This window comes from Lacerta agilis, chromosome 14 (genome assembly GCF_009819535.1).
Source record: "Lacerta agilis isolate rLacAgi1 chromosome 14, rLacAgi1.pri, whole genome shotgun sequence".
In the NCBI taxonomy this organism is placed as follows: Eukaryota; Metazoa; Chordata; class Lepidosauria; order Squamata; family Lacertidae; genus Lacerta; species Lacerta agilis.
Window position 1 is genome coordinate 41,768,253 of NC_046325.1, and position 23,234 is coordinate 41,791,486.

Genomic DNA, 23,234 nt, shown 5'->3' on the forward strand with positions numbered 1-23,234 from the left:
GAGGAGGAGCATGAGGGCTGTGCAGAAGCGAAGCGCCACTTCCTCCCCGGCTTCTCCTCCCTTTCCGCCCCGCGAAGGGCGGCGCAGCGTGGACATGGCGGCGCGGTGCTTGAGGCGGTTGGGCTTTCCGCGCCGTAGGCCGCTGCCGCACGCGGGCCAGCCGGGCTCGGGGGCGGGAAGGGGCGCCAGGTGAGGCGAGGGGGCGAAGGGCGGGAAGCAAACGGGCAGGGGGTGGAAGTGGAGGCGGACAGGCCTCCTTGGCAACGGACAGGCCGCCCTAGCAACGGCGAGGACGAAGCGCCCGGGGAGGCTGGAGAGGCCGGAGCGCCCCCTCATAGAATCATTGAATTGTAGAGTCGGAAGGTGCCCTGGTCGTCATCTTGCCCAACCCCCTGCGATGCACGATTCTTGTTGCCCAACGTGATGCTCGAACCCGCGACCTTGAGGTTAAGAGTCTCAGGCTCCAGAAGCATAGAGTCGGAAGGGACCCTGGTGGTCATCTAGCCCAACCCACCGCGATGCAGGATTCTTTTTGCCCAACGTGGGGCTCGAACCCGCGATCCTATGGGAGCGCAGGAAGCTGCTTTATTATTCCGAAAGGGACCATTGGCCCGCGTTGCCTACTAGGCTCTCCAGGGGTTTCAGGCAGGACTCTCTCCTTAGCCCCCCAGTGATCCTGCAATAAAACCACTACTAGGGCACTTGCAAACTTGCTCGGGGTCCAGTGTGGTTTCACATTGGGTGGGGGGCCGTGTGTTGGGATTTCTTGTATCACAAGAGGGTTGGACTAGATGACCCTTGGGGTCCCTTCCGACTCTATGGTTCTGTGATTCTGTCTGGAGATGCCCGGGATTGACACTTCCGAGACCTTGCTGCGTGCAAAGCAGATGCTCTGATGTTGAAATAATAAGTGTCTGGGTGCATGGAAAAGGTGAGTCTGTATCTAGCTGGCTTTGGGGTTGAGAAGGGGTGGAGGAAGTGGGCAGTTGAACAATACTTCATTTCTTCGCTGCAACTTCAGAGGTGTGGATATTTTCTGTGTTGGGGTCTCTTTCTTTGTATTAGAATAATAGAATTGCAGAGTTGGAAGGGGCCCTGGGGGTAATGTAGTCCAACTCTGCAATACCCAATACAGTTTTGCCGATACAAAAATTGATGCCAGTAACAACTTCGAACCAAGTCTCTAGCCCTCCTGGAAAGGAAGTTATGGGGAATAATGGGCAGGTACTTTACCAGATCCTGAAGTAGAGGCTCCAATACTTTGGCCACCTCATGAGAAGAGAAGACTCCCTGGAAAAGACCCTGATGTTGGGAAAGATGGAGGGCACAAGGAGAAGGGGACGACAGAGGATGAGATGGTTGGACAGTGTTCTCAAAGCGACTGGCATGAGTTTGGCCAAACTGCGGGAGGCAGTGGAGGATAGGGGTGCCTGGCGTGCTCTGGTCCATGGGTGCACGAAGAGTCGGACACGACTGAACAACAACAACTTTACCAGTGATTTCTGTGAAATGAGAAAAAATATATCTTGTATATTTTTCTGGGTGCTGAGGAATGCCCCCTGTGGCTAGGATCATTGTGTGTGTGTCTGTGTTTGGGAGAGAGAGAGAGAGAGAGTCATCTGCATAATAAAGACCAACAAGACATTGCTGAGTTCCCATAGTCAGCATGAGGTTGTTCTGGGTGGTTGTCTCTGTAGTTTTGTGTTATGCTACACACCCTTCATGATAGTCATTTTGTGCCTGGTGCCTCCAGCACTCTGAAGATTTGAAATGTGCCTACTAGTCCAAAAATGTTACTGACCGTGTGTGTGCTTTTAAGAATCCAGTTAAATGTTTCATGGATGCATTTGATTTCCGTAGGCCCTGCTCAGGAAATGCAGCCCTTCAGAAAAAATCACCTAATCTTGAAGGTACAAGTACTTTTGTGACTAATTTTGAGCTCATAAAATTAACGCTTCGCAATAGTGAAAAGTTTACTGTGCTTCCTTGAGAAAAGTGTGTGATTTGAAGCTTATTTCTGTGGGGAAATGTCTTCGCTAAAAAAAAAATTGGACTTCCATCTGAGTAAATGCAATTAGGATAGGGCTATTTGTAGAACTGGCAAAGTTTGATTTTGATACAGGCAGTGTTTCAGCTAAAGTGGCTGTGCATATGAATAATTGTTTGCCGAATTAAGGCTTTCATAGTTGCATTCTATTCAAATATGTATATCCTTTACTAATGTAGTTGTAATAATGTTCTTTTCAAAGTTGACGAAGGAATTATTTCTCTTCCAAGAAAGAAAACCTGGTGAGTAGTTTAGTTTAATGCTTTATTTTAGAAATTCAGAGAAATTTAATGAAGGGATGAGGAATCTTCAGATGCTGTTGGACCCCAGCTCCATTTTCCCCAGCCACATGGCCAGAAAATGATGGAAGTTGCAGTCCATCAATATCTGGACAGCCACAGGTTCCCATCCCTGTCTTAACAAGTTGGGAGAATTGTATGGGAGGAGACAATATCTTGGGTATCCTTTTCCCAAATCATTTAAGGAGTCAAAGGTAATAATAATAAAGGCTTATTATTGTAAGTTAAGAGGAAACAAGTATAGCTATTGTAAACTGAATTGATTTATTTTGGTCACTGACCAGAGTGTGCTATTGTAAAACGGATGGGGACCATCTCGGCCTGCCAGGGGTTCCCAGTTTGGCCCACAAGACCACCCTCCAAACCATGACCATCTGCCCTTCAGCTGACATCACTGTCTTAAATGGGGACCAGAAGGGAGACTTGCAAAACCTTTCCCAAGTCTGCCCCCTACTCGCTTTTACTTTGTGACCTCAGAGGCTAAAAAGGGAAGCACAAGGTGCCTTGGAAAAGGTTTTGTGAGCCTCCTCCAGTTCTTCTTTTAAGCCTCTTGAGATCGGGGACTGGAGGAAGGGGAAGATCCACAGAGCCATGCCCATCTGTTGCATTTGGCCCACAAGGCAGAGTCTGTAAAGTTTATGGCCGATGGAGTCAGAAAGATTCCCCAACCCTGACATAGATACTAAAAAGCAGGGGAGACAAGATAATATGGGGCAGAAGCCAAGGAGGCACCACCTTCTGGAACTGCAGAACACATACTGTGCTTCACTACTTCATAGTGGAAACACTTTAGTATGATAAGTTATATACTGAAAACTGAAAATTAAATTTTCTTCGATTTAGGGATAAGTTAGCAGTTCTTCAAGCTCTTGCATCAACTGTAAAGAGGGTAAGTGCTTTTTTGAAATGCTTGGTTCCCCCCCCCCCCATGTAAAACTCTCCCAACAGTGCAAAATCACTCCCCCCCCCACCAAGTTTTCAAATATTGATTTTAATGCTACTGTTTGATAGACGGCATGATGTGTGCATATTATTCTATCCAAACTGAAGTAAGCATATTATTCCAACAAAGTAATTTCGAGATCAAGAGTGCAAAAAATGATCTCAAATGGACTTTTGCACCAGTTTAGAATGATGTGCTTGGAGCACACAAGAGCTCATATTTTCTGCTCTCTTGCAGAAATCAGTAACAGAGCAGCATACAATGATAATCTTTGAATAGTGCCAACTGGAAAAATTCTTGTTGCATTGGTGCATTTTTAATGGATGAATAAGGCACCTTAAATAGCAGGGGTAGGCAACCTAAGGCCCATGGGCCGGATGTGGCCCAATCGCCTTCTCAATCCGGCCCGCAGGTGGTCCGGGAATCAGCGTGTTTTTACATGAGTAGAATGTGTCCTTTTATTTAAAATGCATCTCTGGGTTATTTGTGGGGCCTGCCTGGTGTTTTCACATGAGTAGAATGTGTGCTTTTATTTAAAATGCATCTCTGGGTTATTTGTGGGGCATAGGAATTTGTTCATTTCCCCTCCAAAAAAATATAGTCCGGCCCCCTCAAGGTCTGAGGGACAGTGTACCGGCCCCTGCTGAAAAAGTTTGCTGACCCCTGCTAAATAGTGTAATGCATTGGTTTTCAAACAGTGTGCCATGGCACCCTGGGGTGCCTTGAATGATGGTCAGGGGTGCCGCGGGCGATACTGGCCTCTGTCCCTCTTTCCTTCCCTCCCTGCTCTGATTCTCTATTATGTCTCTGCCTCCCAAAGGCTTTTCACAGCTGTTTGTTGCAGCAGCCCTGGCTACAAGCTCTGCAGGCGAACGGTGCTTCTGGGACTGGCCAGGGGGTGCTTCCCAGGCCCCTGTGGGGCAGAGTGAGGAGTCATCTTTATTTGGGGCAGGGGGGCAGCTCAGAGACCAGGGGCAGCAGAAGCAGCTGCCCAGAGGACTCCCAAGGAGACGGGAGAGGAGAGGAGAGGAGAGGAGGCTGAGGGAACACTTCACAGGATGTTTAAAAAAGGGTGAGAGGCTGCCAGTTTTGCAGGCAGGGGTGACACAACTGGGCTCCCGAGCCCCACAGGGGTGCCACAGAAAGAATGTAGTTGGTCAAGAGAGCTGTGGACTCAAAAAGGTTGAAAACCTCTGGTGTAATGACTGTATGGTTAATGCATAGTAAAAGTAGTCCTTTCTTATTGAAGAGGTTTTTGGTGTGTGTTGAAGTAAAATGTTTAGACACGATTTTTAACTTCAGCAATGCAGGAAGATGAATCTGTAATGTATCTTGTCGGTGCAAAAGCTACAATTTAAACGCTTTATCCTCCTTTATTCAGGATCCCACAGCTCCTAACTACATGTTTCAAGACGACCCTTATCTTATTCCTAGAACCACTACTGAGTTTGTAAGTAACTCTCTTTAAAACTTGATTTTGCTAGAAACAGAAAAAAAATGTTTAGTAGGCTGGTCCACAGTTATAAGCACTTTTGTATGCATGGAAGATTCCATTGCCACTTACATTCTTGTAAGTGCGTTTTTAGGGTTGGGACTTAACGTTTTGACACCCAGACTGACAGTAAGGGGACTGTTAGGGCTGTGTCTGAATATGAAATGCTGGTTTTATGTTGAATTTTGTGACGGATCACTTCATAGATTACTTCCCCACCCCAAAATTCTCTTCATGTAACAAAACATGGCAGCACAAGTTGTTTTGGGGTCTCAGGTACATGGAGTACTAGGCAGCCTGTACCCAACCCGTTTCTCATAAGGACTCTTCTTAACATTATCAACAAATTTAAAAGAAATTCCCTGATTCAGGGTTCAAGACCTAGTGGCAAGTCCCCCTCCCCCAATAAATAAATTGAGCAACGCCACTTGTTTTCATCAAAAGCCCTGCTCATATTAAACTGACTGTCCCTGGTTTCTGGGGAGAAAAAGATAGGTGCTTTCTTTTGCTTTTGCAAAAAGCACCAGCAGCCCCTCACTGCTGCTTCCTGCAAAACAATATATATAATGATTGAAATGTGATGGTAAAAGCTTTAGAATGGAAATTTGACATGATGGTAGTAAGAATGAGAGAAAAAGGGGAATAAATATTTGATTCAGAGGCCATTTGGTAGGTTTTATTAAACTGCAGTATTGTGAATGGTAACTTCTACTTTTAGTAAAGAAAATAATATAGAAATGTTCTTTTTCTAGCGTTTGTTTTCCTTATCAAAAGAATCTGGGGAAAATGCAGCCAGATATATTCTTGACAGACATCCTAAGCTTTTTGAGATCGATATAGCTGAACCTCACATACCGGTAAGCTTTGTGGTTTTATTATCATACACATTAATTCTTGTTGCTAAGAAAAACGTCTGTGTCCTCTGATCATTTCGTAAAATTATTCCATTCTCTCGAACACAGTTAACAGAACTGAACTTGAATCTGCTGTAGAAGGATCCTGCATAGACAAACCTTTTTCTATGAGTTGTGACAGGAGTACAATAGAGAGAATCATGCACACTCTCGCCCTGGCCTTTGCCTCATCAAGTACAGTGGTACCTCTGGATACGCACACCTCTGGTTGCATATCCTTCAGTATGCGAATGCGGCAAATCCAGAAGTATTTGTTTCACCGTGCACGGATGTGCAGAAGCGCTCTACACGGTAGACTCGTAATCTGGTGAACTGGGTTTGATTCCCCGCCCTCCACATGCAGCTGCTGGGTGACCTTGGGCTAGTCACACTTCTCTGAAGTCTCTCAGCCTCACTCACCTCACAGTGTTTGTTGCGAGGGAGGAAGGGAAAGGAGAATGTTAGCCACTTTGAGACTCCTTCGGGTAGTGATAAATTGGGATACCAAATCCAAACTCATCTTCTTCTCTTCTGCACATATGCACAGAACAGGAACCTCTGGTTGCGAATTCCTCAGGATCCGAACAGAGCTCTGGAACGGATCCCATGCGCAACCGGAGGTACCACTGTATTGCTGTGTTAGCTATAAATGCTAATCTGGACTTAAACAGAAAACAAAGCAAATTAAAAGGTGATAAAGGGCACAATCATTCCTCCATTTTTTTCAAGACAGACAAGGGGTGTGTGGAAGGTGGAGTGGATTTGTTGCACTTTTGTTGTAGATCCAAAGAAAGGATTATTAGACACTAGAGGAAGCACAGAGCCAGTGTGGTGTAGTGGTTAAGAGCGGTAGACTCGTAATCTGGGGAACCGGGTTCGCGTCTCCGCTCCTCCACATGCAGCTGCTGGGTGACCTTGGGCTAGTCACACTTCTCTGAAGTCTCTCAGCCCCACTCACCTCACAGAGTGTTGGTTGTGGGGGAGGAAGGGAAAGGAGAATGTTAGCCGCTTTGAGACTACTTCGGGTAGTGATAAAGCGGGATATCAAATCCAAACTCTTCTTCTTCACTGGTGAATTCTCTTTTCTTTAGATCATCTGAAAACAGTTGCCTTCTTTCCCCCTTATTTTAGTGTCTCATGCCAGAAAAATTGCCATTGCAACTTGAAGAAGTGGGTGAGGATGCACTTAAATATCAGATCCGTTTCAGAAAACTAAAAGCTTCAGTGGACATGTATGATCAGCTCATGCAAGCAGGTACTAGCTAAAGCTGCAATCCTGTGCACGCTTCTTGGCAGAAGGGCCTTCTGAACTCCATAGGATTGCACTGTAAAATTACTTAGAGCACCTGGCTATGAAATGTGGTTGGTGTTTCCTATACTGAGGTGTAGAACTATTCTCTGCTAAAAATTCTCCAAAACACTAGGTCTGATAAAAAGGCTAATTCATTTGTTACACCATCTGAGAACTGAGGAAGCAGGGAGGCAGCTCGTTCAGACCTTCACAGTTTCTCCTTCATCAGCCACCAGAAACCTACGAGAGTCAGCTACAACAGCCCAGGAAGGAAGCTCTGACTCATAGAGGACCAGCGGCTAGCTGCTTCAGCAGCTGTTTCTAGGCCAGGATCATTCCCTCAGAGGTCAGCTGCAACCCACAGGTTCAGCAGCATAAAAGCAGTTCCACCCGATAATAAGGTGGAAATGCATGTTTCTCTGTTTTATAAACAAAAGATTATACTGCTTAAAATAATAATCTCTTAAGTGGTTTACATAAACAGTAAAAATTTAACGATATTCAGTAAAATTTCCTAGAAGCTAGATTTAACATGAGATAAAAACGCAACACAGCTGGATGTCACAAATAAAACTGAACACGGTACAAAACACAAAAAAGTTAAGAGTTCAGGAAATCTTGGGTAAACCCATAAGAGGCATTTAAAAATGGTTACTGATTTAGGGCATTTTTTAAACATTGCTGTACTTTTATTCTTATGTGAACTGCTTATATTTTATATTGAACAGTATTACCAAAACCACGCTCTGATGGATAGTTCACACACACGTCCATATGTTGATAACTGCATCATATTTGCAGCTGTTACATCACAGGACATTATATTGCCTGATACAATTTTTTTTTGATACTTGTCCATAAAGACAGTTCACACGTTCTGCTCAAAGACATTGAGCGGCAAGTGATGTTAATGCACATGTGAGCTAGCTAGAAACCTGGCTTCCACTTTACTCCACTCCCCCACCCCCCATCTGCAGGAACTTCTGTATCTCTGGAGACATCAAACAGCCTTCTCGATCTCCTATGTTTTTATGGCGATGGAGAACCTGGTCAGCAGAATTCTACTGAAAATAGCAGCAAACTGGAACAACTGGTAAGCACCCAGATAGTATATATAAACTTACAGAAAATAGGACTTAAAATAAGATCAAGGTATTTCTAAATTACTGTGATGTGTCTATAATCTCAGAGATGGAGTGCTTGAGAGGGAAGAAAGCACCCACCTTTTCACACATTTCCATAGGAACTCCTGCCAACTTCCACTTGAGGGGGAAACATTAAAACTGCTGTAAAGATAACTAGCTGTCTGATTACTCTTTGTGCCAGTCCTGCATGCAAACTTAGATAAAAAGCTTTCTAAGCTTTTGATTGCAGAGGTGATTCTGGCTGGCATGCTAGTAAGACTGATCCTTGAAATCTTGTTGCAGGAGGAAGCTTCAGAAGAAAGGAAAAAAAGGAGAAACTGGCAGAATGGGAGCCGTGGTCTTAAGTGGAGGTATGAAAAATGACACCAGTTCCTTGTTATATATTTATCTGTACTCTTATTAGGTATTCCAGAATATATTTTCTATGCCATTTAGCCCTTTCGGAAAAAAAAGATTAATTGTGGGGCGAGGAATGTTCAGACCACACAGTGGTAGGTAGCTGAGTACAGGCATGGTGCACTGTTTAATCCTCAGAGTAAATTCTCAGTTTTATTTATTTAAAATGTTTATAGTCTTCCCTTTATCCAAAGATCTCAGGGCGTGGGAACAATGCAACTTCATTTAAATTGGAAAATCCATAGCAAGTGAAAACTATAAAATTCATGCTACAATTCATCAAGTTTTGCAAACTTGTCTTTTTGATTTCCAAGCAATCAGATGCAATTCTGATGCACGGAACTGTGGCCGAAATGTGAGCAGACTTAAAAAAATAGCATGTATAACATCCCTGAAACGCCCTAGAGGTGCAGATCTGATGGCTGAATAATAAGGATACAGTACTTTTCTGCGGGAATTGTGAAAGGCAGTGTGGCATATACTCATAAAAATGTGTTTACTGAGTGTGCAGCAGGACAGCTGTTTCATGTCCTCAGGTACATGGTAGAGTAGCAGAAGCATGACTATGCTCATACTTGATTGAACATCTGTGCCATGGTGTCTAAATTTGCAGATTTGGTGCCATGTATTTGCAGATTTTTATCCATGTTGCCTGAAATGTATAGTCTTTGCAGTTCCTGATTTTAAGGTCATGTTGCACAACAGTGGGTTCAATCCAACTAAGTTTGGATTTTAATAAAAAAAAAACTGATAAGGCTTACCAAAAAAACCAATACATGCTTTTGAGAATGTGTAAAAGTATATTGATATAAATCACGTTGATACAAGTAATGTTTTCCAATTAACAGGGAGAACAATAACGCTGAAAGAATATTTAACCTAATGCCAGAAAAAAATGCACATTCATATTGTACAATGATCAGAGGAATGGTGAAGGTACAGTTGTAACATTATTTATTCCGCACTTGCTTCTGCTGTTTCTCCAGATTAATACATTGGTTTTCCTAAGTTTATTCTAATTCTAAAAAATCTCACTCCATATCTTTTCAGCATAGAGCAGCTGCAAAAGCTTTTGACATGTACACTGACTTATTGAATAACAGACTTAAGGGTAAGTTCCAGGACTTTCAAATATACATATATTCCACACATCGCATTGTTGAAACTGTACACCTAATGACTCGGTCGTGCCTTTGTAGTACATGCAGTGCAAATTCATGGACTTTCAGAAGGCAGAATTCTTCCTACATGCTGAGGAAGCCCCTTTGGGGGGCTTCCCATGGGCGTTTGGTTGGCTTCAGGATGCTGGGCTAGATAGGCCTTTGTTCTGATCCAGCAGGACCCCGTATTAAGTCAATAATAATAATAATTTATTATTTATACCCTGCCCATCTGGCTGAATTTTCCCAGCCACTCTGGGTGGCTCCCAACAGAATATTAAAAACACAATAAAACATCAAACATGAAAAACTTCCCTAAACAGGGCTGCCTTCAGAAGTCTTCTAAAAGTCACCTGTTTATCTCCCTGACATCTGATGGGAGGGCGTTCCACAGGGCGGGTGCCACTACCGAGAAGGCCCTCTGCCTGGTTCCCTGTAACCTCACTTCTTGCAGGGAGGGAACCGCCAGAAGGCCCTTGGAGCTGGATCTCAGCATCCAGCTTACTGTGCTTTGGTGTGAGTGGAACATTCCTTCTCATTGCCTTCCCCCTGCGTGTCATGCCTTGTTACCTGAGCCACATTTCATGCACATACATTTTTTTCTCCCTTTGGGTGGTGCTTGGATGGATGTCTGCCTTTCTGACACTCTGGGTTTCCGTTTGCAGCAATGATGATTGGCGCAGGGGTACGGACCTCAGCTAGATCATGGGAGCTGATTGTGAGCTGTCTGCGTTCCGGCGTTGCTGGTGTGTGGCTGGCTTCCTGGAAACGGGCTTGCAAGAGAATTTCGCCTTACACTGAGCTGCCTTACAAATAATCGCCGGGGGGGGGGGGCGTGTTTAAAAGCCAAATACGAAGAAAGCACATGCTGTTCAGTACAGTTGCTTAAAACACAACTTTTCGTTTCTTCCAGCTGATGTGCACACCTTCAATGCGTTAATCGTAGCAGCTTCAGAAGTGCGGGAAAAGTACACTGAAAGATGGGGACTTGTTGAAGTAAGGAGTAATAACTAATTCAGGAGCTTTTAATGTATCTTTGCCATGCCAAATATTTATTTAGGTGAATTTGTATCCCGCCCTTTCGTTATTAGGCAATATTCAGGGTGGTCACAGGTGGGTTATAAAGAGGCCTAAATTTCAACTCTTGGTGTGTGTGTGTGTGGGTGGGTGTGCGGGTGTGCGAGTGGCAGGGGAGATAAATCCCTGCATCTTTATAAAAGCTTCAGTCCAGTGCTTGCTTTGTTTCATCTTGGTTAATAGGACTTGCTGAACCAAATGGCTCAACAGAAGATAAAGCCAAATCTACTCACTTTTAATTCTGTCCTGAAGACTTTACGGTGGTGCGGTGCCTTTGGCAAGGGTCTGGCTCTTCGCACACTAAATGAGATGCAGGCACTAAATATAGGTATGTTCTCAGCTGTCTGTTAAGACTGTCCCAACGCAGCTTCTCAAGTGGTGAATATGTAGGGCAGGGGTCTCCAGGGTTTCCTCGCCTCAGGCCAGTGTCTCGAGCGACGATCGTGTGGAGGATGGGGGAGCGCGCACGCTATTTCTGGCACACTTCCAGGTCGGAGGAGGCCCGTGTGCATGCACACAAGCCATTTCCGGTGCTGCTCCTACCCGGAAGTGGGTCCCCACGCCGTGCCGGTAAGAGCGGGCGAGCGGCGGTGGGGGTCACCGCGGCCTGGATAAACGAATCCCTTGGGCTTTATCCGGCCCCTGGGCCGTAGGTTGGTGACCCCTGATGTAGGGACTATACATACACGAGATTCATGTAGTTCCCACACAAACTACCTGCTCAACAAAACTGGAATTCTGAGAGCAGTTTCAGTTTCTATTAGGGGGTACTCAAGTCAGTAGAATATGAATTACAGTGGTACCTCGGGTTAAGAACTTAATTCGTTCTGGAGGTCCGTTCTTAACCCGAAACCGTTCTTAACCTGAGGTACCACTTTAGCTAATGGGCCTCCCGCTGCCGCTGCACGATTTCTGTTCTCAGCCTGAAGCAAAGTTCTTAACCTGAGGAACTATTTCTGGGTTAGCGGAGTTTGTAACCTGAAGCGTCTGTAACCTGAAGTGTCTGTAACCTGAGGTACCACTGTAATGGATTTCTGTATCTTGACCACATCGTCAGAATTGGCTGGTTCATTATATGTCTTTGTTTGTTTTTAGAGCCTAGCCTTGCGACATTTGACCATCTTCTTGGCATCTTTTATAAACCAGGTACGTGATTCCTAAATTAGAACAATATCTAGTAAATTTGTTTCTGTAGTCTTTTGACATTTGAACCGCAGCCCTCCAAGGTGCTGCATTGGAAGCTCCTTCCGGCTTTGTGCTAAACACAGGAATCTTCCCCCGCATGACTCCTGCATTCTGACCCTTCTTCGTAAGCTACAGCATAGATCTGTTTAACCGAAGAGGCACCTGAGTGATGTTGCCCTGCTGCAAGGCTAAAATAAATAGATAGATAGATAGATAGGTAGGTAGGTAGGTAGGTAGGTAGGTAGATAGATAGGTAGATAGATAGATAGGTAGATAGATAGATAGATAGATAGATAGATAGATAGATAGATAGATAGATAGATAAGTATTGCACCCAGAATGTATGGTGTTTATACCACTTATTGGAGAAATTGTGAGTCTTCCTGAAGACTAGTTTCTCTAGAGGATTTGGCCAATACCGTTAATTAAGGTAGAAAACTATTATATGTGTTACCAGGGCGCAGTGGGAAGTCTGTTGATAATTCTGCCCCTCTTATTAACAGGAGAATGCCGGGCGCTTTGTCAACTCTTAAGGCCCTTCTTGGCATTTGACTGTCCCAAAACCTTGTGAGGTGGAATGACTGGTTGCTACAGCAGTCACATTCTCATTCAGCAATCTGAAAGTGTAGTAATGTATTGCCTTCTTGGCCAGCTGTACCCTGCAGCAATCCTCAGCACCAAATATGGATTGCGTGTTGTAGAATCTATCTACTGAATGTGTGTTCTTAATGGCGCCATGGCGTGTCTCGTTATTCTACAGCGGCATCTTCTCGAGGTGAAACAGAAATGATCTATGAAATAATGGATGAGATTAAGGGAAAGAGTTTTTACCCACAGGACCCAGACGATGGTATGAATTGCCTCCTATATTCTGTGGTGGTCTTGCATTATGTGGGACTAACATGAATGGGGGGAAATTGCCTTTAGGCTAATGATCAGTTTTCCATGCAAAATAAAATATTAGGTCTGTGTTTTTTACAATTTGTTGTGGGTCTATAAAAATAGCCATCTAGTCCACACACACACAAATAATAATAATAATAATAATAATAATAATAATAATAATAATAATAATAAATAAATAAATAAATAAATAAATGTGTGGATAACATGTAAGGATTTCTTGGTGGGCTTGTGTTGCCCTCATCTAGGTCATCTTGCCTGCTTTACTCTGCATAGTATCTGTCCTGGACTGGCTGGTGGCACCAGCTGGGGAACCCCCAAGGGAAGAAGGTTCAGAGACTGGGAAGTGGCGGTGGGATGACAGTGAATGGTCAGAGGGAGAAAACTGGGAAGAGGAGGTGTGGAAGCTGAAGGGGTACAGGGTTTAGTGAGTGGGGAAAGTCTGTGGCAGAGAGAAGTTCAGAAGCTGAAGCAGGAAAGGAGGTAGGCCAAGAGGCAGAGAAGAGCCAGGCCAGTGAAGAAGCCAGGGGTCTCCCCCTCCTATTTTGACAAGCTCCCCTCCCCCCAGTCTCCCAGGACCAGAAGAGGTAAGAAGAGGGAGGAGCAGGAACAGGCGGTGTAGTCTCAGGTTGCTTGCAAAGGATGCAGAAGAGGAGGAGAGTTGGACAGCTGTGGGAATGCGGGGATCTTTAGACTCCACAACTGCCCCATAGGGGCAAGACCTACCAAGAAGAGATGATGTGCTCATTAGGCCTGGCTCCCCTGAGCAGGCCTTGTTTCTTCTAATGAAGAGTCAACTTCACGTACCCCATGTGATTTATTGCTGGCTGGCTCCCTGACCGTCTCTCACCCAGCTTAGTTGAAGGCTGCTCATTTTAAAAGTGCCATCATGGTGGGTAGCAGTTACGTATGTACTGTGCCTTTGTTATTCTGTTAAGTGTTAACAGGTTGTTATATATCTCATGGGGCGGGTCTATGCTATGATCAAATTAGTTTTAAGTTGTCTCCTCCTCCCAGGAAAACCTGGGAGTAGTAGTTGGGAGTGAGGAGTAGGATTCTTTTACAATGAATTCTCAGCACTTGGCCAAGCTATGATGGACAGTATTCTGTGATCAAAGCCGTAAAATAGTATAAAGCTTGTATGTTTGCCATGTAGATATGATCTTAGATATTACCTTGGCTTAAAGAACAGTTTCACCAGACTTCTGTTGGTTTAGACAGTGGTTTGTTTAGCTGTTCAAATTTATTTCAGTAATGCTAGGAAGCCTGACAGATGTGCTTAGCTTCTGCACTGCTAGATTAACATTTGCTATTTCTTCTTTTACAGGCAACTTTTTTTCAAGTGCTATGAGAATAGTAAGTGGATTTGGTTCCTGTTTTCTAACACTTAATTGTCTATTATACAGCAATGGCTTTCTAGCTACCTGTGAATTCCCTTGATTAGTTTATAGTAAAAAAAAAAAACCAACCTCGAAGTCTCAGATTCCTCTTTATCCACAGCTGCACAATTCTTCCACATATACCGCTTTCTGTTCCTTCAAGTTTTTGGTTTGATTTTACAATCCATCATTCCTTGTGATGTTCCATCATGCCCTTTAACTCAGTGTTTTTCAACCTTTTTTGGGCAAGGGCACACTTGTTTTATGAAAAAAATCACGAGGCACACCACCATTAGAAAATGTTAAAAAATTTTAACTCTGTGCCTATATTGACTATATATAAAGTAATTCTCTCGAATAGGAATCAAATAAACACAATTTTTCCCACGGCACACCAGGCAACATCTCGCGGCACACTAGTGTGCCACGGAACAGTGGTTGAAAAACACTGCTTTAACTTACCGTATTGGAACAAATAACCTAAATGGACTTGGAGCAGATTCAGCTTCCAAACGTTGGATGGAGGAGTGTTGTAGCAAAGCTTGATCATACGGGGATGGTGGGAATTGGGATCAAACTGGCCTAAAGCAGGTTTCATATTTTGATGTTCCACAATTGATGTGGGAGCACAATTGCTTTTCAAACACAATCATTTGCCCTTAACTGCAGGGCACTTGGGAACCAAATATAAATATATATGGGTTCCTCCGCCTTTGATGTACAACGTTAGGATTGGGAAATGGGTGGTAATATACCCCCCCAATTTCCCGTTAGACTATTGGTGCCTTGCTAATCCAAAGAAATAAAAAGATAGCTCATCTGAATCTTCTTTCTTACCCTTGCAGTTTGGGGTGGCTGGTATGTCTTGGCATTTCATAGTCATTTGCAAAACTTTGCTTTGGGAATTCCCTTCCCTGCTTGCTGATGAAAGTGCGGGGAGCTTTTATGTGGTGCACTGTGTGGCAGGGTGCTGCATGCCTTTAATATGAGTGCTCATGCTATGTGCCTTGATTGCAGTGCCTGGACCTCAAGGATATTCAGCTTGCCTATGAGCTACATAGAGTGCTGGAGACAGGAGAGAACAGGAAAATGTTGGGAGACATGAGCCAGCAGACTGCTTACTGGTATTTATTGTTTGGTGCTCCCTGGGGTTACAGGAACAGGAAGATGAGAATATGTGCTGTCATTTTGGAAGCAATTGTACTTCTAGGCTCAGATGAAGATTTTCGCTTTTGCAATGAAAGCATTTTATATGGACATAATACGTTGGGGGACATAATAGGAACCAGTTCATCTAAGAAGTATGGGAGAGGCCATACTTTGAGTCTCTTCTGTTTTGAGAGAGTGAAATTGTAACAGGGAAGAAGAAATGTTGAAAAGTGTTGTCTTTTGAACCCCCTTTCTCATGGAACACTCTCCTGATCACAGCTGACTTGATCCCTCATCTGCAGGTTTCTAGAAAGCAAAGCAAGCAGTCGTGGTTCCACCAAGCCAGTTGAATAGGTCAGGTTATATGAGCTGCCCGTTTTAACTTGGATAGGCAAACCACATAAGCTTAATAATATTAAGTGTTGAGGTTGTTACATACCCTGTATTATAAGCTTTTGAAATCTGAATTTGTGCTGGGGTTTTGCTTATTTTATTTTTCTCCTCTCGCTACAGTGGAAGGTTTTTTAACCTGCTGTGCATGATGGAACAGCTTGACGTCGTAATGAAGTGGTATAAAGACCTGGTCCCATCAGTAAGTATTAGTATGTTGACTTTACAGCTTTTTTTTTTTTAAAGTTACGTTGAAACTGTAGTGGACCAGAATATTTTGCTTGTTTCATCAGATGTTTTACCCAAACTCTCAAGGGATGCTGGACCTTCTTTATGCATTGGACACAGCGAACCATTTGGAAATGATTCCCCAGATTTGGAAAGGTTAATACATTTTTTGTGCTCTATTTATTTCAATATATATTAGTTGGTTTTAACTTTTCTAGAGTCACCAAACTTTGAAGATCTGATCTGATGAGAGCCACTGTTTGGTGTCATCAGCCTGATGAGGGGAAGTTATCCCCTTTGCTTCTCCTTAAGATAATTCCAAGGGGACGCGGGTGGTGCTGTGGTCTAAACCACAGAGCCTAGGGCTCGCTGATCAGAAGGTCGGCGGTTCGAATCCCCGTGACAGGGTGAGCTCCCGTTGTTTGGTCCCAGCTCCTGGCCACCTAGCAGTTCAAAAGCACGTCAAAGTACAAGTAGATAAATAGGTACCACTCCGGCGGGAAGGTAAACGCCGTTTCCGTGTGTTGCTCTGGTTCGCCAGAAGCGGCCTAATCATGCTGGCCACATGACCCGGAAGCTGTCTGCGGACAAACGCCAGCTCCCTTGGCCTGTAAAGCGAGATGAGCGCCACAACCCCAGAGTCGTCTGCGATTGGACCTAACAGTCAGGAGTACCTTTACCTTTACCTTTACCTAAGATAATTCCAATCACATTTTTTTTTTGCAGTGAAAAGGATTACTTCTACATTTCTATCCACACTATTCATAGTAATGGAAAAGAAAAGAAAAATCCCTGCTCTAAGATGCTGCTGCACTTTCAGATGAGTTTGGTGGTAGTTTCAAAATTTCCCATTAGCTTAGTGCTAAAGTTCATCTGTTCTCTGTTATTAGAGCGGGATGCAAATACTGCTAGAATAATAGGAGTTTTAAAATGTGGCATACAGCAAAACCGCTGGGATTGATGGGCAGGAAGCCGCTTTTTGTGGCTTCATTTCTTATTGCCTTTTACCCCACCCCTACACAGATATCAAGCAGCTTGGACATGGCCGCAGACCTGCTTTGGTAGAAGAGGTTCTGACCCTCATGGCCAGAGATACGCAGCCTCCAGAGGTGAGTCTAGGTGAGACTCTTGCGGTGTGGAGAGTTGGTTCATCTGGACCAAAAATAGTCACAGCGTAATTTACAATAGCATACAGTGGTACCTCGGGTTAAGAACTTGATTCGTTCTGGAGGTCCGTTCTTAACCTGAAACTGTTCTTAACCTGAGGTACCACTTTAGCTAATGGGGTCTCCCGCTGCCGCCGTGTGATTTCTGTTCTCATCCTGAAGCAAAGTTCTTAACCCGAGGTACTATTTCTGGGTTAAAAGAGTCTGTAACCTGAAGCGTCTGTAACCCAAGGTACCACTGTATTGTAATATTGAAACAGACTACAAAATAAAAGCATTGAAACAATTCTCATAAATTGCGTAAGTAGCTTGAATAAAAACGGTGAAGTTACTCAGTCAATCAGCTACTAAAAGCCCGGCAAAAAAGGTGGGTTTTTTACCACAGAGTCTAGGAGAAATACAGCTCTGGATATATTTCTTTTTTCTTTTCTTTTTTATAAGAATTTATTATCATTTTCATAACAAGACATAAACCCACACCCACACCTACATATATAAATCAAATACAAACACAAATACAATTCTTCTTGTTTACACACTTAAGAAAATGTTCTAGTTCCAAATCTTGACAGTTGACTTCCCCTACCTTCTCTCCTTCGGTTTTAAATCCATATTCTACTTTAATAACATCATCTCTCAAAAAATTATATTCATTTAAAAAAGTTCGAACCTTAAACATAAACCTTAATAACAATTCTTTAAATCTTAACAAATTATTCTTATATCAAATCTAAAATATTCTTCTTTCCCTTAAACTGCTGCTAATAACAAAAAATTTCAAAATATCCCTTTTCTTGTTAAAAATTAAAATAAAACTTAATGTCTTAACCCTCCGATTTCAGATTACCATAACAAAGCAGTAATATTCTATACTTGACACAGTTCACCCTATCCCCCCTCTGTCCAATGTCCTTCTCCATCTTTCACCGGAACCACTCCTCCAATTGTCCTCTTTTCTTGTACGTCCACAGAACCAGACACAGTCCCCAACAGTCCTTGCATCGAGCATCAGGATACACTGTTCATCTTCTCTTGGCTTCTCCCATTCAATGCTGCATTCTTCTATTTGTAAATATCTTAATTTCTTGCCCTTCGCTCCCGAGCTCACACCTCGGGGGCTGGATATAACATTCTTCACCGTCCTCGGGCTGCCACCACCGAAGGACGTTTCTTTTTCCGGGAATCGCCATGCCATCTCGCTCAATTTTTTAATCATCTCCTTCAGCTCTTTGCCAAGGCTTTCTTCCATAGTATCGAATATCTGGAAGGTCTCTGTGGGAAGTAGATTTTTCTTCATATCCCCACTCAAAACCTTCAATTTCTGATTAAGCAGTTCCAGTTTCAGTATAATAATCCTTTCTTCATCAGTTAGTCCAGAGTTCAAAACAATTTCAAAAACAAAGCCCAACATGGTGAGGACGGGCATAGGTATCAAATTTCAGTTTCTATTTCAATGTTATCCGTCATATAGCAGTGATTTTCCACTTCGGTTCAGAGTTTTCGCAGCCATTTTCTCTGAGACCGGGGCGCAAAGACCAAAACTTTCAAATGGAATATTCTCCATCCTCTTCCTCCCCAAAGGGAGATCTATAAAGTCTCACTCATTAAAAAAAAAAACTTAACAATGTATCCATCCAGTAGCAACAGTATCACAATCCGTTATTTTCTTGCCTCCGAAGGGAGACAGGCAGACTTCCTTTATCTAAAGCCTCCCGGGTCGTTAAGTCTTTAAGCTCAGCAGTTAATCCAATTAAGTACTCACGACCTCCGGGCTTCTTTTCCTTTCATCTCTCAGGGAGAACGTCGTCGCTCGTCACGGCCAGTTCTCGCCGCTTTTCCGCCCGGTTGGGGCATTTCCCCTAATGGCCCGGCTCCGCGCTCCCTTCACCCCCACTCCCCCTTTACAGGGAGAACGAGGGAAGGGTGCTTAGCCTGGCGGGCCCGCCGGGGAGCCCGAGGCGCAGGACGCTCTTCCCGCGCCTCACCGGAGCCCCGCGTAGCGGTGGCAGGGCTCCAACCCCCGGGCTGGACTGGGTCGCCTCGCTGCCGAGGCAACCCAGCGACCGCCCGTGATGGCGACCTCGCCGGAAGTAGCTCTGGATATATTTCAATATACCATTGGTATATTTCAGTAGCTTCTCTCAGCGAGTTGCTAGTCACTATTGCTAAAAGCTTAATGGGAAGATGTTTTCTGCAGTATTCCCTGTACTTTTGGCACTTTCCCCCTACTTATTCATGAGGTAAAAAGTGAATTTACTTGGATGAGTCGGTTTCTAAAAGCTACAGTATAAAAAGACGCTTGTGTAGCATCCTCTGACTGTGTGAGCTTAAACATTTTGCTTTGTCTAATATTTTTCAGACTCGAGTAGCATTTGCTGACTGTGCTGCAGATATAAAATCTATCTATGAGGCACAGGAAAGAAGACAAACCACCCTAGAATGGACAGCCACTTCGCTGGGTAATTGTACTATATTGTTTGCCAGGGCTGGGCGAACACAGGAAGCCTGGTAAGTAAAGCAAGGGTAATTCACTGGTGACCAATGTAACATTTGTAAGCTTATTTGTATCATACTTCATGTTTCAGTTAATCTTTAACTCCAATAACATATATGTGTTAACTGCCTTGATCTTCCCTACAAAAATTAATCAAGAAGTATGTCACATGTAGTTTAAATGCTTTCTTTTTGTTTTGGTTTAGAAATATGTGACTAATGAAACAGTTTTGCAACCTCGAGAATTGATCTGTAACTTGGATAAGATTTTTCTCTAAAAGTATCGTTACATGCCGCCTCCCAGAATCTGCAGAGCAGTGAAAAGATACCAGGAAGTTTGAGGCGCTTTCCCAGGGCTGTGTTTCCTTTTGAACAATTAGGCACAGCGGGGACTGCAGTGTCTTTATGACGTATGGTTTATTTACACATATTAGGCCATTTTGAGAAAGCCATTGCCACTCACCCTACAGGATTCTGTGATTCAATACTTCAATGCATCATATTTTACTTTAGTAACATGACTTTCGCATTCTTTTGACTTTTTCCCTAAAGTGCTAAACGAAATTCAAGATGTGTACAATTGAAAAGGGCATTAGCACCTTCCTAGGTTCAGAACTTGTGTTTCACAGGCATAGTTCCTTTTTGACCGAATGCATTTTTTGCAGTAGGGGTTGATGAGAAATGGGTTGGGTCTGATCTAAGGACTGAAACAGTTCATATCCCCTCCTTCAGAACAGAACTTTAAAAAAAAATCAGTGCAATCCAGAACTTTTCTCTCCAAATAGGAACACACTGGAGCTGTTTAAGAAACACAATCGAATCCCCAGGTAAGTTCATCTACTGCCCAAATGTCCGAGTGCTACTGTTGTTTACTGTATAAAAGAGATAGGGCATACTTTAAATCTGTCCCTCTTCTTCCCTTTCATTATTTCTGCCCCACATATAGACCTAAAAAACCCCAGCCCCTTTTGTCCCTTAGTTAACACTTTCCGCGCCTTCGAATGGTGCTTTCTGCTGGACTCCGCCACGTGTGGAGGACAAACCCCAACATGAAGGGCTCTCGTGACTTGGGTTATGTTCACAAGCATACTATAATGAGGTGTTTCCAGCTGCTGCAGCATCACAAAATTTCCTTATTTCTTTACATGTTGCTTGTGCTATGTTGTCTGCCTGGTATGCTTGTGGTGCAAACTGAAAGTGAAAACAGCAGTTGACGTGTATGAAGAATTATATGTTACACCTTGATTAGCATCTGCCCCTAAATACCTTGAAACCTGATAGGCGGAGACTTCTACATCTTGAGTGCTTTGCAGAGACATATTTGGTGAGCTCTTATTTCCAGTAAAAAAAGGTAAAGGGACCCCTGACCATCAGGTCCAGTCGTGTCCGACTCTGGGGTTGCGGCGCTCATCTCGCTCTATAGGCCGAGGGAGCCGGCGTTTGTCCGCAGACAATGTGGCCAGCATGACAAAGCTGCTTCTGGTGAACCAGAGCAGCGCACGGAAACGCCGTTTACCTTCCCGCTGGAGCGGTCCCTATTTATCTACTTGCACTTTGACGTGCTTTCGAACTGCTAGGTGGGCAGGAGCTGGGACCTAGCAACGGGAGCTCACCCCGTCGCAGGGATTCGAACCGCCAACCTTCTGATCAGCAAGCCCTAGGCTCTGGTTTAACCCACAGCGCCACCTGGGTCCCCTTATTTCCAGTACTTAATTGTAAAAGAATTTAAGAATCCCTGTACATTACCTCCAGCCAATAGTATAGTCCAAAATATCTTGAGCACTGAAGCAAGAATGTCTTAGCACTGTATGAGCGAGCTTTTCATGCAAGAGTAGCATAGCTCAAGCTGGGAGTTCCTGCCAGCAGATCTGCTGTATAATCTTTGTCCCAGCTTTCATACAGAGCTTCTTAAGAAAGGAAGGTTTCATTTTATTTGGATAGACCAAACCTCTGCCTGCATATGGGGCTTAGCTTGTCTTTGGGGTGAAAGCAAAGCAGTCCATTTGGTGCTGGTAGCAAATGGTACTTGCATATAAATATGTCAAGAAATAAATGAAAAAAACTTGGCTGAAGTCCCTGGGTCACAAACAATTGTGATTTTTTTTTAAACCCCACCCCCCAACACTAGTTAAGATTGTAGTTCTGGGAATAGAATAGTGTGTTAAATGCAGCCTTACCAAGAATACCATCGGAGCATCCATGCTTCTTTCTCTCTCTCATGCAGTGATTTGGTGATGGGTGAAGTCTTGAACTGCATTAAGCAAAGCAAAGAGCCAAGTCGGGCCCTTGACCTGGTAAAGTTTGCTGCAGACTTCAGTTTACAATCGACTTCAAAGCTTGCCAGGAGAGCTCTGGAAGAATTTCAGCTCTCTGAAGACCAAAGGTGAGCTTCGGCAAATGGGTGAACTGTGGATGAACACTTTTGAGTTCAAAGCAATGTCCAGTCTTCACTCCCAACTGCCTTTTTCATTGCTCCTGCCTCTAACCATTTTTAATCAGACATGGCTCTGCCCACAACAGGAGGGTTGTGCCAGTAATTTGATGGGGCTTTATAATACCCACTTAACAATTTTATCTCTGAGCTCTGTACTTTTTTCCTTACAGGAAAGCTCTGGCTGATATGACAGCAGAAAGCAGTGACAACAGTGATGGTGAATAGATGCAAGGAAGGGACCCCTTTCTCTTTCCTGCAAAAAAAAGGATGCCTCTGATCTGGCATGTGGCAGTCAAAATGGCTATACTGAACTTTGCCTGGTAGAGTTGCTGGTTTTTTGTTGACTAATCTGTACTGGGCATTAACCTCAGGCATGTCCTGTGTTGGGGAGACTTGTCCCCTTTGCATGTCACCTCACTATGGAAAGCTAGAATTTCCTACCTGCATCAGAGGAACAGAGCAAAAAGACAGCAATTCCATTGCCTCCACAAAAATGGTTAAAAATAAAGCGTAATGCAGTTTTCTTGCTTCCTATTTGTGATTATGATCTTGACAGAATATGCAGCAATATGTACCTGGTGGGGATTCTCAGGCTAGTGTATTAGACATCCAGGGTTTTGTGCTCCAGTTTACTCAAGGTGGGGACACGTTTTGGAAATCTGTATAGGCTTCCTCCTGCTTCTTTAGTCGCCTGCCCAAGAGTTGTGAATGTTGCTGTCTTCGATCCGACTTGTGCTCTGGTTTTAATTTGCTATTTTCCTTGCCTTTTCCACTACTTTTATTCTAGCATTTTTTTGGGGGGGGGAGGGGTGTCCCTCAGTATTTTTCCAGCCCCTATGTTCTAACATTCAATTCATGAAGCATCTCCCTGCAGGCCCTGGCCATTGTTCGGAAGGGGATAGCTCATGGGCCATGCTGAAGAGTCGTACTGCATCTAGTCCCACTTTCTCAGTGGCCAGTCTGTTGCTTATGGGAAGTCACAAACAAGACAAGGAGCACCTCCCTGCTTGTGTATCCCAAAAACTGGATTTCAGAGGCATGTGGTCTCTGCTAAAGGAGGTAGTGCATAGCCATTAATAGCCTTATCCTTAATGAATCTGTCTAATTTGATAACTTATGTGCTGTGTGAAATAGTACACGTGTTCTCAATTTCCCACCGTTCAG

At 43.8% G+C, this 23,234-nt stretch overlaps 1 protein-coding gene and 1 non-coding gene across 3 annotated transcripts; both read left to right on the plus strand.

The window, feature by feature from the left end:
• The first annotated feature begins 48 nt into the window (after positions 1–48).
• Positions 49–22,598, plus strand: PTCD3 (pentatricopeptide repeat domain 3). 2 transcript variants are annotated; one of them, XM_033169537.1, is made up of 24 exons: positions 49–189; positions 1,861–1,910; positions 2,250–2,289; positions 3,190–3,235; positions 4,671–4,739; positions 5,534–5,638; positions 6,806–6,929; positions 7,943–8,058; positions 8,393–8,460; positions 9,355–9,442; positions 9,557–9,617; positions 10,580–10,662; positions 10,927–11,071; positions 11,839–11,889; positions 12,689–12,778; positions 14,159–14,187; positions 15,228–15,334; positions 15,873–15,951; positions 16,043–16,133; positions 17,001–17,086; positions 19,503–19,651; positions 20,422–20,463; positions 21,861–22,019; positions 22,241–22,598. In XM_033169537.1, exons 1-24 carry the CDS (start codon positions 95–97, stop codon positions 22,293–22,295), a joined length of 2,028 nt encoding a protein of 675 aa, XP_033025428.1. In that variant the 5' UTR covers positions 49–94; the 3' UTR covers positions 22,296–22,598. The 2 variants fall into 2 exon arrangements, with proteins under 2 accessions (XP_033025428.1, XP_033025429.1); XM_033169538.1 differs by lacking the exons at positions 20,422–20,463; positions 21,861–22,019; positions 22,241–22,598 and having other exon boundaries at positions 17,001–17,096; positions 19,503–19,633.
• Positions 10,328–10,472, plus strand: LOC117059510. Its single transcript, XR_004427929.1, has one exon. It is a non-coding gene; the product is annotated as a small nucleolar RNA SNORD94 (small nucleolar RNA).
• Positions 22,599–23,234: the final 636 nt, after the last annotated feature.

Bases quoted from the DNA above. Each gene is read 5' to 3' on its own strand.
- PTCD3 (XM_033169537.1), top strand. From the start codon at position 95: ATGGCGGCGCGGTGCTTGAGGCGGTTGGGCTTTCCGCGCCGTAGGCCG. The intron at 12,779-14,158 runs GTATGAATTGCC...CTTCTTTTACAG, and splicing joins CCCACAGGACCCAGACGATG to GCAACTTTTTTTCAAGTGCT. The intron at 16,134-17,000 runs GTTAATACATTT...ACCCCTACACAG, and splicing joins GATTCCCCAGATTTGGAAAG to ATATCAAGCAGCTTGGACAT.